This window comes from Topomyia yanbarensis, chromosome 3 (genome assembly GCF_030247195.1).
Source record: "Topomyia yanbarensis strain Yona2022 chromosome 3, ASM3024719v1, whole genome shotgun sequence".
Lineage (NCBI taxonomy): Eukaryota > Metazoa > Arthropoda > Insecta > Diptera > Culicidae > Topomyia > Topomyia yanbarensis.
This window is the reverse complement of record NC_080672.1, coordinates 270,405,500-270,418,729: the sequence shown is the minus strand read 5'-3', so window position 1 is coordinate 270,418,729 and position 13,230 is coordinate 270,405,500. Positions and strand designations below refer to the sequence as shown.

At 38.2% G+C, this 13,230-nt stretch overlaps 1 protein-coding gene across 1 annotated transcript in view; it reads right to left on the bottom strand.

Annotated features, from left to right (window-relative positions):
• The window catches only part of LOC131689965 (band 7 protein AGAP004871), a 326,915-nt gene that overhangs the window by 309,300 nt on the left and 4,385 nt on the right, over window positions 1-13,230 (bottom strand). Inside the window, exons 2-3 of the mRNA XM_058975383.1 lie at window positions 3,934-4,158; window positions 3,856-3,873 (exon numbers count right to left, since the gene is read on the bottom strand). Of these exons, the coding sequence (XP_058831366.1) occupies window positions 3,856-3,873; window positions 3,934-4,114 (199 nt within the window). The 5' untranslated portion in view covers window positions 4,115-4,158. The remainder of the gene's footprint in view (window positions 1-3,855; window positions 3,874-3,933; window positions 4,159-13,230) is intronic.

Genomic DNA, 13,230 nt, shown 5'->3' with positions numbered 1-13,230 from the left:
CCCAATCCCTGGTGGGACAAAGAGTGCTCAGACGTGTACGCAGAGAAGGCCGCCGCGTTTAAGACCTTCCGGAACGACGGGTTACCCGCTAGTTTTCGACAGTACGCGACGTTAGACAAGCGAATGAAGAGTTTGATGAAAGCCAAAAAACGCGGTTATTGGCGCCGGTTCGTCGACGGATTAACGAGAGAAACATCGATGAGCACTCTTTGGGGAACAGCCCGACGTATGCGAAATCGAAACAGTACTAATGAGAGCGTGGAATATTCAAACCGTTGGATATTCGATTTCGCCAAGAAGGTTTGTCCGGATTCCGCCCCGGCACAGAAGATCTACCGCGCCGCGTCTCGTCACGATAACGCGAACGAAACACCTTTTTCGATGGTGGAGTTCTCACTTGCTCTCTTGTCGTGTAACAATAAAGCTCCAGGGCCAGACAGAATCAAATTCAACTTGTTGAAGAATCTGCCAGACTCTGCCAAGAGACGCTTGTTGAACTTATTTAATAAGTTTCTTGAGGCTAACATTGTCCCACACGATTGGAGGCAAGTGAAGGTCATCGCCATCCAAAAACCAGGAAAACCAGCCTCCGACCACAATTCGTATCGACCGATCGCAATGCTATCTTGCATCCGGAAGTTGTTCGAGAAAATGATCCTATCCCGCCTCGACAATTGGGTCGAAGCAAATGGCTTACTGTCAGATACACAATTTGGCTTTCGCAAAGGCAAAGGGACGAACGATTGTCTTGCGTTGCTCTCAACCGAAATTCAAATGGCCTATGCTAGTAAAGAGCAGATGGCATCAGTGTTCCTAGATATAAAGGGGGCTTTTGATTCAGTTTCTATCAACATTCTTTCAGAGAAGCTGCACCAGCATGGTCTTTCAGCGACTTTAAACAACTTTTTAATAAACTTGTTGTCGGAAAAGCACATGCATTTTTCGCATGGTGACTTATCGACATCACGATTTAGCTACATGGGCCTTCCCCAGGGCTCATGTCTAAGCCCCCTGTTATACAATTTCTACGTCAACGACATTGATGAATGTCTTGACAATTCCTGCACGTTAAGACAACTTGCAGACGATGGCGTGGTGTCTGTTACGGGACCCAAAGCTGTCGATCTACAAGGACCATTACAGAATACCTTGGACAATTTGTCTGCATGGGCTATTAAGCTGGGTATCGAATTCTCCACGGAGAAAACTGAGCTAGTTGTATTTTCTAGGAAGCGTGAACCAGCACAACTACAGCTTCTATTAATGGGTCAAACTATAGCTCAGGTCTTCACAGTAAAATATCTAGGGGTCTGGTTCGACTCGAAAGGTACTTGGGGATGCCATATTCGGTATTTGAAACAGAAATGCCAACAAAGGATCAACTTTCTTCGTACAACAACCGGAACGTGGTGGGGTGCCCACCCAGGAGACCTAATTAGGTTGTATCAAACAACGATACTGTCGGTACTGGAATACGGATGCTTCTGCTTTCGATCCGCCGCGAATATACATTTCATCAAACTCGAAAGAATTCAGTATCGTTGTTTGCGTATCGCCTTAGGGTGCATGCAGTCGACCCATACGATGAGTCTCGAAGTCCTGTCGGGCTTTCTCCCGCTGAAAAATCGATTTTGGGAACTCTCATATCGATTGCTCATTCGATGCGATATCTTGAACCCGTTGGTGATTGAAAATTTCGAAAGGCTTGTTGAGCTCAATTCTCAGACCCGTTTTATGTCCCTGTACTTTGACTACATGGCGCAAAATATTAATCCTTCTTCTTACAATCCTAACCGTGTGCATTTCATAAATACTTCTGAATCTACTGTTTTCTTCGACACATCCATGAAAGATGAGATTAGTGGAATTCCGGACCACATACGCCCACAGGTGGTTCCAAATATTTTTTATAATAAATTCCGAGAAGTCGACTGTTCTAAGATGTTTTATACTGACGGATCACACCTCGAAGGGTCCACTGGCTTCGGTATTTTCAATCAAAAGTTCACCGCCTCCTACAAACTCAGTGACCCTGCTTCAGTTTACGCCGCAGAACTAGCTGCTATTCAGTATACCCTTGGAGTCATTGACACATTACCCGCAGACCATTACTTCATCGTCTCGGATAGTCTGAGTTCTATTGACGCTATTCGCTCGATGAAACATGGAAAGCATTCCTCGTATTTTTTGGGGAAAATACGGGAGCTACTGAGTGCTTTATCTGACAAATCTTTCCAGATTACCTTGGTGTGGGTCCCTTCCCATTGCTCCATTCCGGGCAATGAGAAGGCGGACTCCTTAGCTAAGGTGGGTGCCATTGAAGGTGACGTTTTTGAAAGACCAATTTGCTTCCACGAATTTTTCACTATTACTCATCAGAGAACCCTCGAAAGTTGGCAAACCTCGTGGAGCAATGGGGAGCTAGGAAGGTGGCTACATTCGATAGTCCCTAAGGTATCGACGAAACCTTGGTTCAAGGGGATGGATGTGGGTCGTGACTTCATTCGTGTGATGTCTCGACTCATGGCGAACCATTACACGCTGGATGCACATCTCCGACGTATTGGGCTCGTGGAGAGTGGTATCTGCGCTTGTGGCGACGGTTATCACGATATAGAGCACATAGTCTGGGCGTGCACCGAGTACAGTTTCGCCAGGTCTCGGCTTATGGACACCCTCCGGGCCCGAGGAAGACCACCCAACGTCCCGGTTCGAGATGTGTTGGCAAGCCGCGATGTCCTCTATATGTCCCTTATATACACCTTCATAAAAACCATCAATATCCAACTTTAACTGCCCCTTTTTCCTTATCATTCTCAGAAACGCTCTCTTCCACCTGTACCATACACCCACGATGGTTTGATGCGACTCCAAGGCGACACAAAACATCCCTGTCAAATGAGCCAACAAACACGGGACCTAAAGCACGAACATCACACGCACAACTCGAAATGTAGCCGATCAACACCTGAGCCGCACTACGAAATCGTCTGGAGAAACCCCTGCCATCTTAAGAACGACCACCCGGCGTCCCAGTACATGATTCTTCCTGATGAAGGCCACCCTGATTCTGTAATCCATCCGTTGATCTCCCGAAGTCTGAAACTGAAATAATGTTCTCCCCCTGCCATGTTTGTCCACCCTACTTCCCCTGACTCTTATACACAGAAGTAACACCCCTTCCCCCCCCCCAAATATCTTCATGAAGCATTTAGCTCTTCTTGCCTTTTCTAGTTTTAACTATTATATTATATGATCTCGTTGAAAATGCCCAACTCTACTACCACATAAAATAACTCTAATTAATGTCTCCGAATCTTTACAAAATTTAATCACGCCCTCTAATTATTTCTACTTTTAAGATAGTCGTATAAATTTTCCCCCTTAGTTAAACATTATTTGCTCCAATAATCTCATTGCTAAAAATGTCAAACCATATTGCCATAAAAACTAAATGACCCCGAAAATTATATTACCCCCTTGTGTATATGTATAGCTAATCAATATGTAATCCCCTAGTTTTAAGTAATTTAAAATGTAAAACAAAACAAAATTGGCACCTTTAAGCTAACGCAAACCTGCCTTATCAAATAAACGAATTGGAAAAAAAAAAAAAATATTCGCGCAATATCGTCATGACAAATTGCTCCGTCGCATAGATACGTATAAAGCAAATAATAGTCACTACATACTTCGATATAAGTTAGTATGGAGAGGGAGAGTTAATGTACAGGAAAGTACAAATCGTAGTTGGATTGTTGAAGGTATTATTACATTACATGTACACTGTTCACATGAGAACTAATTTTCTAAGCTTTGTATATCCCAAATGACCAAAATGGTAATTCTACTCACCGTAATTACGAAGGGTAGCTGAAAAAATAAGGCCAAATTAGTGAAATCCACACAAAGAATAAAACAAATAACGCGTACTTTTCATTAGTTTGTTTCTATATGCATCGTCAGTAGTCCGAAAAGGTGCGTTGGCGCCAGCTGTCGCTATACTGATGGTACTAATTCCGCCACTGGCCCCCATTGGACCATCTGTAATACCTCCTCCTCGACCGCCACCATTTATTACAGGGGGACCCATCGGGTTCAAAGGAACCATCATGAGGACTGCACAACGTTTAAGCTAACACTTTCACTGACCTGGAACTATAAATTGAAATGCTTGTCATTCGCTATTCAAATAATAGGGTGCGAAATATTCAATTTTCGCTCATGCATCAGACTACTACTAAATGACGTGTCGTATTGTACCCGTGGCCAAAGAAAACGTCACATTGTAATAAGTCCACTTCTTTTCAACAATCTAGAATGTGGGATCATGTACACCTGTTCGATTTATCGATTTCATTTTGTGAAAAATATTGGTTTGAATTTGCAGAGAAGTCCTTTGTATTCTACCGGCTTCATGAATATTGAAGCATTCGGAGGATCGCAGCTATCACTAACGCACCACACCTGGTCACTCATATGTCCAACGCTTTCTTTTTGTGACACCTACACTTGACCCTTGTTCCTTTTCTTAACGAAGGAAGATGCCATCCTTGCCTGGAAATCATCGAGAATCGATATATAGAGTGTTGGCAGAGGGTAAAAAGTGATAAATTATTAATCCTAAGAATCAATTTATCACACGCAGCAGGTGTAAATAATCTTCTAGAAAGAGGTTGCCTAAAAGAAAGCAGTAGTAACATGTGATTCTATTCAAGATTTAGTTTTTCTATGAAAACAACGAAAGATGTATGGTTCTATGAATTCATTTGAAAGTAATTTTTGAAAAGGTTTATTTACAGCATCGCGTCAAAAAAATTTACAGCGACGCGTCGGACAAATTCGGATTTAGCATTTGCTTTTGCATCATCGACCTCTTCGTTATGATTCGTCGAGACGTTGCTAAGGCAGTTTTCATTGCTGATCTGCTTCAATCAAGAATCGATTGCTCTGATCTTCTGCAACTTGTGGATTTTGACATTCATCGTCGTGTTCTTAGATTTTATTCATTTTAAGAATCCCTCGAGCCAGAGCTAATTACGGCTATAATCAGCCATTCATTAGCATGTGCCGTCTATTCAATTGTTGCTCCAATGTTTTCGATTTTCACCTGTCACGTAGTGCTGTAAAACAATTATTTCTAAACTCCCTGTCTCCATAGTCATAGCTCTAGTACTAGTCCTTAGATATAAATGAGGCTCTGTTAATGTTAATTGTATAGTATTAGTCAATGAAATGTATAATTTGGAAATGTGTAATCTGTTGATACAAAAGATGAGGAGGTTTTATGCCGCCTGGAGGGCGAGATTGGAAGGTTGCAAGAATTTCAGCTCCAGGAGGCTTTTCCCTACTCCAAATAAACAAATAAACAAATTAAGATGATGCCATCCAGCGATAGGGGAACTGGAGGCAAGCCCGACACTATCGGTAAGTCCGACACCCCACGTCTTTTCCCAGTTATCAAATTTTAAATAATACAATAATGACAGGATATTATTAGTAAGATTATTTTGAACATTTCGAGACACATCGATGCTATATAGGTTCATAAAACGTCAACAGAATAAATAAAATAAGCGAAAGCAAAGTTGATGCGCACTTGGATGTTTTTTTTTGTTGATGCATTTTAAGATTCTAACAGCACAAAAGCTTTGTAAATCACTAGTTTTTTTGTCGCACGTTCTAATCTACTCTCCATATAACTATTTATGTGCGTTGAAGATAAGTTTGAGTATTTCAATACTGTTGATTGAGCATTTAACAAAAAATGTGCACTGTTGGGGTAAGACCGGCAGTTTTTGGGTGGGATAAGCCGACACGGGGGGGGGGGGGGTTCATTTTTGATTCGATACAAATGGCTGGGAATGTTTGTTGTGATCAATTATACCTTAATTACGTCATGTTAATATTGAAATAGATGGAAAGTCTGTTTTTTGCATTTATTTCTGTCAGTATTGTTTCAAGCCGACCATATAAATTAATGCGTGCGTGATTCATAGTTATATTACAAAACGAAACGAAAAAAGTATAATCTAATATGAGATTCTGAAATGATATTGAAGAACAATTTTCATCGAACGTCGGATTGTTGATCAACAGAGTTCCGAAAAATCATTACACGAACCGGATAACTTACTACGAAGCGTATGTACTTCTAGGTGAATAAATCCTAGTAACATGGTATACATTATGCTTGCAGAACTAAGAATAGCTTCACAAGTGCTAATAAAGCTCGAAAAGTTTACCTGAGAAAATCCATACCATAATATATGCCAAGTGTTAAACATTATTTATTCGTAACACCACACATTCGAATGCTCTTCCTTTTACTACGCGATGAAACTCCAGCAAGCATGCATTTGCATGACACATACTCATATACACATAATTACACTTTATCACACATACACAACACATTTTTTAATGAAAAAAAATGGACGAAAAGAAAGTTAAAAAGTGTGTCGCTCTTGCCCCTTTGGGGTGTCGGTCTTACCCGCAGCGTTTTTAAAATGCCATTTTGCTTACATGATTTGATTATTTGCTATTAAGATAGAGTGTGTCCCACATTTATACGTTCATCCTCTTTTTTCAGGATAACTTTTCGATATTGAAAATATCTTACTGCGCTATCTGGGACTGGATGTTATTTTAAAATCCAAAATCAAATGAAGTCTCGTTTTACCGTCACTATTTTGAACGCTAGTAATTTATTATTTATGGACGGATTTCCGTCTTTTGGCGACCAAACAATTAGGAATTAACTGAATTTATGTTTTATTACTAAAATGTTTTTGTATTTCTATAGATCTCGGAAAACATGAAAATTCTCATACATCAGTCAATCTATCCCAGGCAGAACCGTCAATAGGGAGCACCTAAGTAACTGATTCAGATATAGGAGGCTGTTTATAGAGGTTCCGCGTGTTCGTTTGTATTAGTCGTTGCTTGCTTTTCGAACGAGCAACACCTGGACAATAATGTACAGACGATGCGATAAATTCGAGTCGTATACACACAATGATTTGCAACGTGGATGGTTTTTGGATTGAACACTGCAAGGTGCGACGTGCGCGTGTGCTGCTTGTAAGTTTGCGTTGGAACTGGGGAAAATTAATTTATTATTATGCTTGCCTGCGCGTTGGGTTAATGAGACGACAAATGTTTTTTTGGTGATTTGTATGTACGTAAGGTAATGAGCATATTGGCACACACATGTTATACTTCGTATATAATTGATGCGTTTTAGCACTATGGCATCTGGTATTATTCTGTATGTATAAAGCATAAAAAACTTGATTGGGTTTGCGTCTACTGCATTTAGATGAGTTGAAGATGTTGGTGGGTGAGCTGGGGTTTAAGTTATATTAGAGCAGTTTTAGAATTGATTTTTGTTTTTAAAAAGATTAAACTAATGCGATTGGTAGTCAGCCTAAAAAAATGCCATCTGACCAAAGGAAAACATCGATTGGTTTTGCTCACAGGTTTGCAGGCATTAGTGCTTTATATGGTACTACTTCCGTAGGGCATATTGAGCAACGTAGTATTTTATATAGGAGATTCAAAGCAAAACTGGAAGGGAAACAATTACAGAGCGTTTTGTTTTATTATTTCAAACTTTAAAACAGGTGTACGCTACCCTTTTCTTTACTTCTTCATTTGAAACATGTTGGGAACTTTTGTAGTACAGTTCTAGATTCATAAAGGTCCGTTGGAAAATGAAATAAATAAATAAATAACTGATTGTCTTTTATTGCATGTGAGCAGTTCATTTGAGTATCATTTTCGAAGTTTTTGTGCTCGTTCATTTTTGCAATTTGTCTATGACGTTTTAGTATACCGTAGATTTTATAGGTTTTTGTTGATGCAGCGCACTAGAACTAGAACGATCCACGTATTTTTTTATTTAGGTTATCATTATTATGATCACTCTGGGTAGTATTTGGCTTGGAAAATATATATTCTGGATGTTTACACGGTTCTATCATATTCAGCCGAATGTCAATCGTCCTAAAGTCATTCACCCGAATGACGTTCGCCCGAAAGCTATTCACTCGAATGGGCCATTTACCCAAATGTCTACACAATAATAGTGTCCAATAAGCAAGCAGGCTTCAACAGCCATTCTCTCATCTTTCGTTGCTTTGGTCAGTTCATAAAATATCTGATGGTGAATCGAGTTTACGGAGTTTTACAAACGAAGAGTTGCATATTGCACCGTGTTGCTCATATCAGTGCCATTAAAAATCAAATATCACCATGCGCTCATCTTCATCATGCTTTATATCAACACCGCTATTGCGAGTTCGGAAACCATGTGGGATCAGAAAACTGTTAGCGACATCATCACCACCGTCTCCACCGTTTAAATCACCGCCAGCAAGATCTCAAAAAGAGTTTGATGCCCAGAAAACAGTTTTGAGCTTATCATCGTAATAATCATTGATGTATTCCGCATCATTCCCGTCGCCAACTCTGGGTATTGACTGGGATTGCTCTGATTTATCGAATGCTGTCGGCTACGAGCAAAGTCCACACCACTTGCTCCGTTGTCTTTGGAACAACATCTGTTCGCGACATTAACATCAATAGTCGCTTGCCAGAAACATAAGAGTTAATTCCTTCATTCAAACAGGAGCAGTTCTTTAAATTTGTATACCAAATAGCTCTCGCAAAAAAAGGTAATCCACTTGTTTGCCCAGTTTACTCAAACTTAGCGGTTGATTCTGTCTTTCAAACATGAGCAACTCTTTGAATCTGTATGCAAAGCTTATGAGCAAACTGTAGATCCACTGGTTTCCCCGGTCTACTCACATTTAGAGGTTGATTACTTATTTCAAACATAAACAGTTCTTTGGATCTGCATGCCAAATAAGTTTTCAAGAGATCTGTTCCCGATTTACCCAAACTTAGGAGTTGATTCCTTCTTTCAAACATGAGCAGTTCTTTGCAACTGTTTACCTCTCAAAATTATACCAAATGTCAGATACTCCAAATGTCCATTTTTCCAAATGACCTTCAGTGTGATCAATTCTCAAAATTATGCCAAATGACCATTATGCCAAATAACCGTTATGCCAAATGTCCCTTATTCTAAATGACCTTATGCCAAATGATTTTATGCCAATTGCCCTAGACCCGTGTTGTAGTATGTTTAACAATTTTGCTATTGTCAGAGGGCAAATAATAAATTTTGTTTAGGAGAGGATGTATAACAAGTTGTAACATATGGAATCGTGAAGTAAGCAAGAATGTGGCATAGCCTGTTTTTTAGAGAAAACACGCACGTTCTTGAAAAAGTTACATTTTCAATGTCACCGTGGTCATGTTCTGTACACAACCCTTTAATTTTTACTATTCAAACAGAATACACCAAATTTTCAGAGTTTATCTTAAAGTTTTGTCAATAATATTTTTTTCGAAATTTGGAAATCCTGGTCCATTTGTTCGTTTGTTATGACAGTTTAAGTGTCAAAAGTGGTGTCCTGCATTTGGTGGTTCACTAAGAAAATATAAGAAATGTAAAACATAGTTTTTCCCAAAGAATGAAAAATTCATCGTTGTATGTTTATAATGATTATTTAATTATCGAAAAAATGCGGTGTACACCATGACGCAAAATCTCCTAGACATCATCACATCATTTCTCTGGTAACCATAGGAGCGTTTTAATAAATTTTTAATGTTATTTTTACAATAAAATGTTACTCGATTTTTTTTAGTGAAAATCAGATATTTGCCATCAAAATACAGCGAAAAATTAAAAAAAAAATCGAGAAAAAAATAAAATCATTTCCTTTTGGGGAATGATGTGAAGAAGAATTGTGCAAAGTTCCAAAACGATTGGTAAAGTAAATTTCGAGTCATAAAGTACCCCGCAAAACAAGTTGTCGACAAGGCGCATCCGAAGATTCGCTGTCACTCGCTCATTTTTCAGTATTTTGCAATGAAAATTTGAGAAAATTCCAAATTCATCTTACACATTACACTCTCCTTTACCCTCCGGAAGTCGCGCAAATGGCTCACTGAACGTGCACCCGCTGTACAGTGGTCCCTCCATAGGCCAATAATACAAAAAAAATATTTTGGCAAAGGCGTGTTTTTATCTTGCTATTACATCGTTCTGGATGTATATTTTATGGTTTCATGACGAATTTTGTCAAAAATAAACTGGTTTTCTTAGTATATAGAAGAATGCATAGGGTGGTTCGTTATTTACCGATAATGTAAATAATATCGATAATCGATTGCTCGCTAGAAAATGTTTTTGTCGATCTGTAATTTTTGATATTCATATTTTTTCAGAAAACACTACTATTAGCTGTGTATTGAACGATTAAATTCAATTTTTGGAGCATAACGAGAGCAGAAAAATGGGTTTATTTGTATGTGTAATAGAAAAATTAACCTAAAAATTTCAATATGACTTTAACTAACTTTGTCCCTCGATATCCTTCCCGAACATCTTTTCAAAATGGTTGTTAGGCTGTCCAGTTTCACTTAAACTAGGATTCAGCTGCGCATCTCTGCGCCCAGACTGCCTAGAGAATCTAAGATGTTGTATATGTTTAACGGGATAATGCAAGACGAAAAACTTTATATCGCATTGTCAAATTATATTACGTTAATAATTACTACTGATATCGAAACTATATAGCTTAATTATTATTTTCCCCAAATTTCATGTCGACCGAATCATTAGAACTTGAGTTATATTAATTTTTTGACACTTCTCTTTGAAACACATGTCACTACGGAATATTCAATGTACGAGGCTATTGTCTCACTCCACTTCGTATTACAACTACGTTCTCAGGTGCGTTAAAAAGCCCATTGTGAATAATATTTGCGAATAAACTTGAAACCATAAACTATTTCTCGTTTCTCCATTTTGAAATAGCTGGTACGCTAACGGAGTTTTTTTATTATGGGATAATTTTTATTGTAGGATTTTTATTGACGAAAACCATAATTTTAAAGGAAAAAATACACGACTTCTTTAAAATCAACTTCGTTAACTTGCTATAATAGTTACAAACAACATTTGATTGGTGAGTGAGGTTCACGAGATATCATGCTCACCGAAAACGATATCATATTTGCGTTTAGGTGCAAAAGCTAAAATTTAGAGAACTTCCAATGAATAACTATTCATTTTTTTACCAGCACAGCACTACTTGTACTATTCGATATTAAAAAAAAAATTCTGGAACAAAAAAAATTAATGTGGACCTTAATGTAATAAGAAAGGCCGTATCACACTGTTAGGTGGATATAATCGATTTTTTATGGCGAAATTTGAATTCAGCGAGCCAAATTTACTATAGAAATGCAGTTTTATATCAAAATTAGCATTGAATAGATTTATGACCGCCTCCCTTAAGGAATGGAACCACTGTGCGCTGGTGCCCTACACCGAGCAAAATTTACTTTGAATTTCCATAAAAACGTCTTATGACTTTCAGACATAAGGATTTTAAATGGATTTTATAAGTCTGTCTTATGATTTGGAGGGGTAATTTTCCAAATCCATCTCTTACTATTTTCATGAGACACTCTTATGAAATTTATGAAAATGTCCGAATGAACGCCATAGATGCCCATTTATGAAAATTGCTGACATTTATAAGCAGAAAACATAGTAGTAATAATGATTTCCATAGAACAGTCTTATGAAATTCATCACAATGATCGAATGAATGCAATAAGTTTTTTTTTATGGATATTATATAAAAAATAGAACATGGCTGATATTTCTCGAGCATTTTTAGTAGACAAAAAATCAACCTTTAGATGATATTAGGTTTTACACCAACCGACATAACCCCAAAATGAGCCGGATGAACTTCGTTTGACAATTTTCGGTGGTTTGTTCACATGGGAGTTACGTGAGTTTGAATGTAACAGATGGGCACCTGTTGCACTCGAACTCACGCAACTGACAAAGTAAACAACCACCGAGAATTGTAAAACATGAGCGTAATTCATAATGAGTTCATTCGTGTTGTCATCTTGTAGAACTAAATTCGGGACAAATGAACCGCCAAGTGTAGATGCCTTCAGAAGATTGAAGAGAAAACTCCCATTAAATATTAAAATTTGTACATAATGAGCAACGCTTCGTCAATATTTCCTGGGGAACTGGGCTTAGACAACTGGGAAACTGGACTTGACAACTGAATGATAATGATTCTTACTTCTCAAATGATTTTGATAATTATAAAATACGTGTCAGACACTAATTATATGCACAACTGATTTCATTTCAAAATATTGGATATCTTCTGTAAAAATCATAACCATGGAAACTGATTTAATGCTCACAGTAATTTATTGAATAATATAAAAAAACAATTATTTCAAATTTTGTTTGCAATTGAATTCTCACTTCTTTTGTTTCAAACAGCGGTAACCAAAAAGTGCTAGCCTGAAACTATTAGCTCCTTTGCACGTCCAGGCCAGTACTGAATTCATAAGAAACAATTATGAACTTTTCACAAAAGTGACGTTTATGAAAAACAATATAATTTTATAGAATCAATAACAGATCTCATATGGGTTTCATGAGAAAAACTTATGAAATTTTTAAACGCATATATTGGAGCAAAATCATAAGACTGTTTTATGAAATACATTATTTGTACGTCTATGGAGTGCATGAATAAAAATAAATGAATTCATAAGCCTGCCTATGACATTCTAAAGCGTTCAATGGCATCGTCAGAAGGCTGGTTCATATGCCGAGACTTATGAAATTCTCAGATGCTTTTTGCTCGGTGTATGACAGTTTCGCTAGATTTTCAGAGCAGCGTGCACTCAGTGCACGAATGCCAGGAGGTTTGAAAAACGTTCAAAGCCCTATTTTGCAATAAAATATTTCGTGTTTCGCCACCATTTCTCGTGCTTCAATATAATGTAAATTTGCTAAAATATTGAAAGTTAAGAAACAAAAACAGGTCAGCAATTACCATTCTACAAATAAGAAAAAAATTAAAATTATGTGTCCAACAAAAAACGCCCTTAACAGGCCAACGAGGGTACCCGGATACCCACAAATTGAAGTACTACCGTCTTCTGCAGTTGAAGCGAAATGGGAAGGTTCGAGTGGCCATGGGCGCTGTAAACCTACCGTAGACAGACCTGAACACGTGAGTTGGCAAAGAAACCCCGCACGGCTGTCTTTCGACGAGACAGGAGGTTGGGTCAAATCCAACAAGCCGCCCAGAAAACACC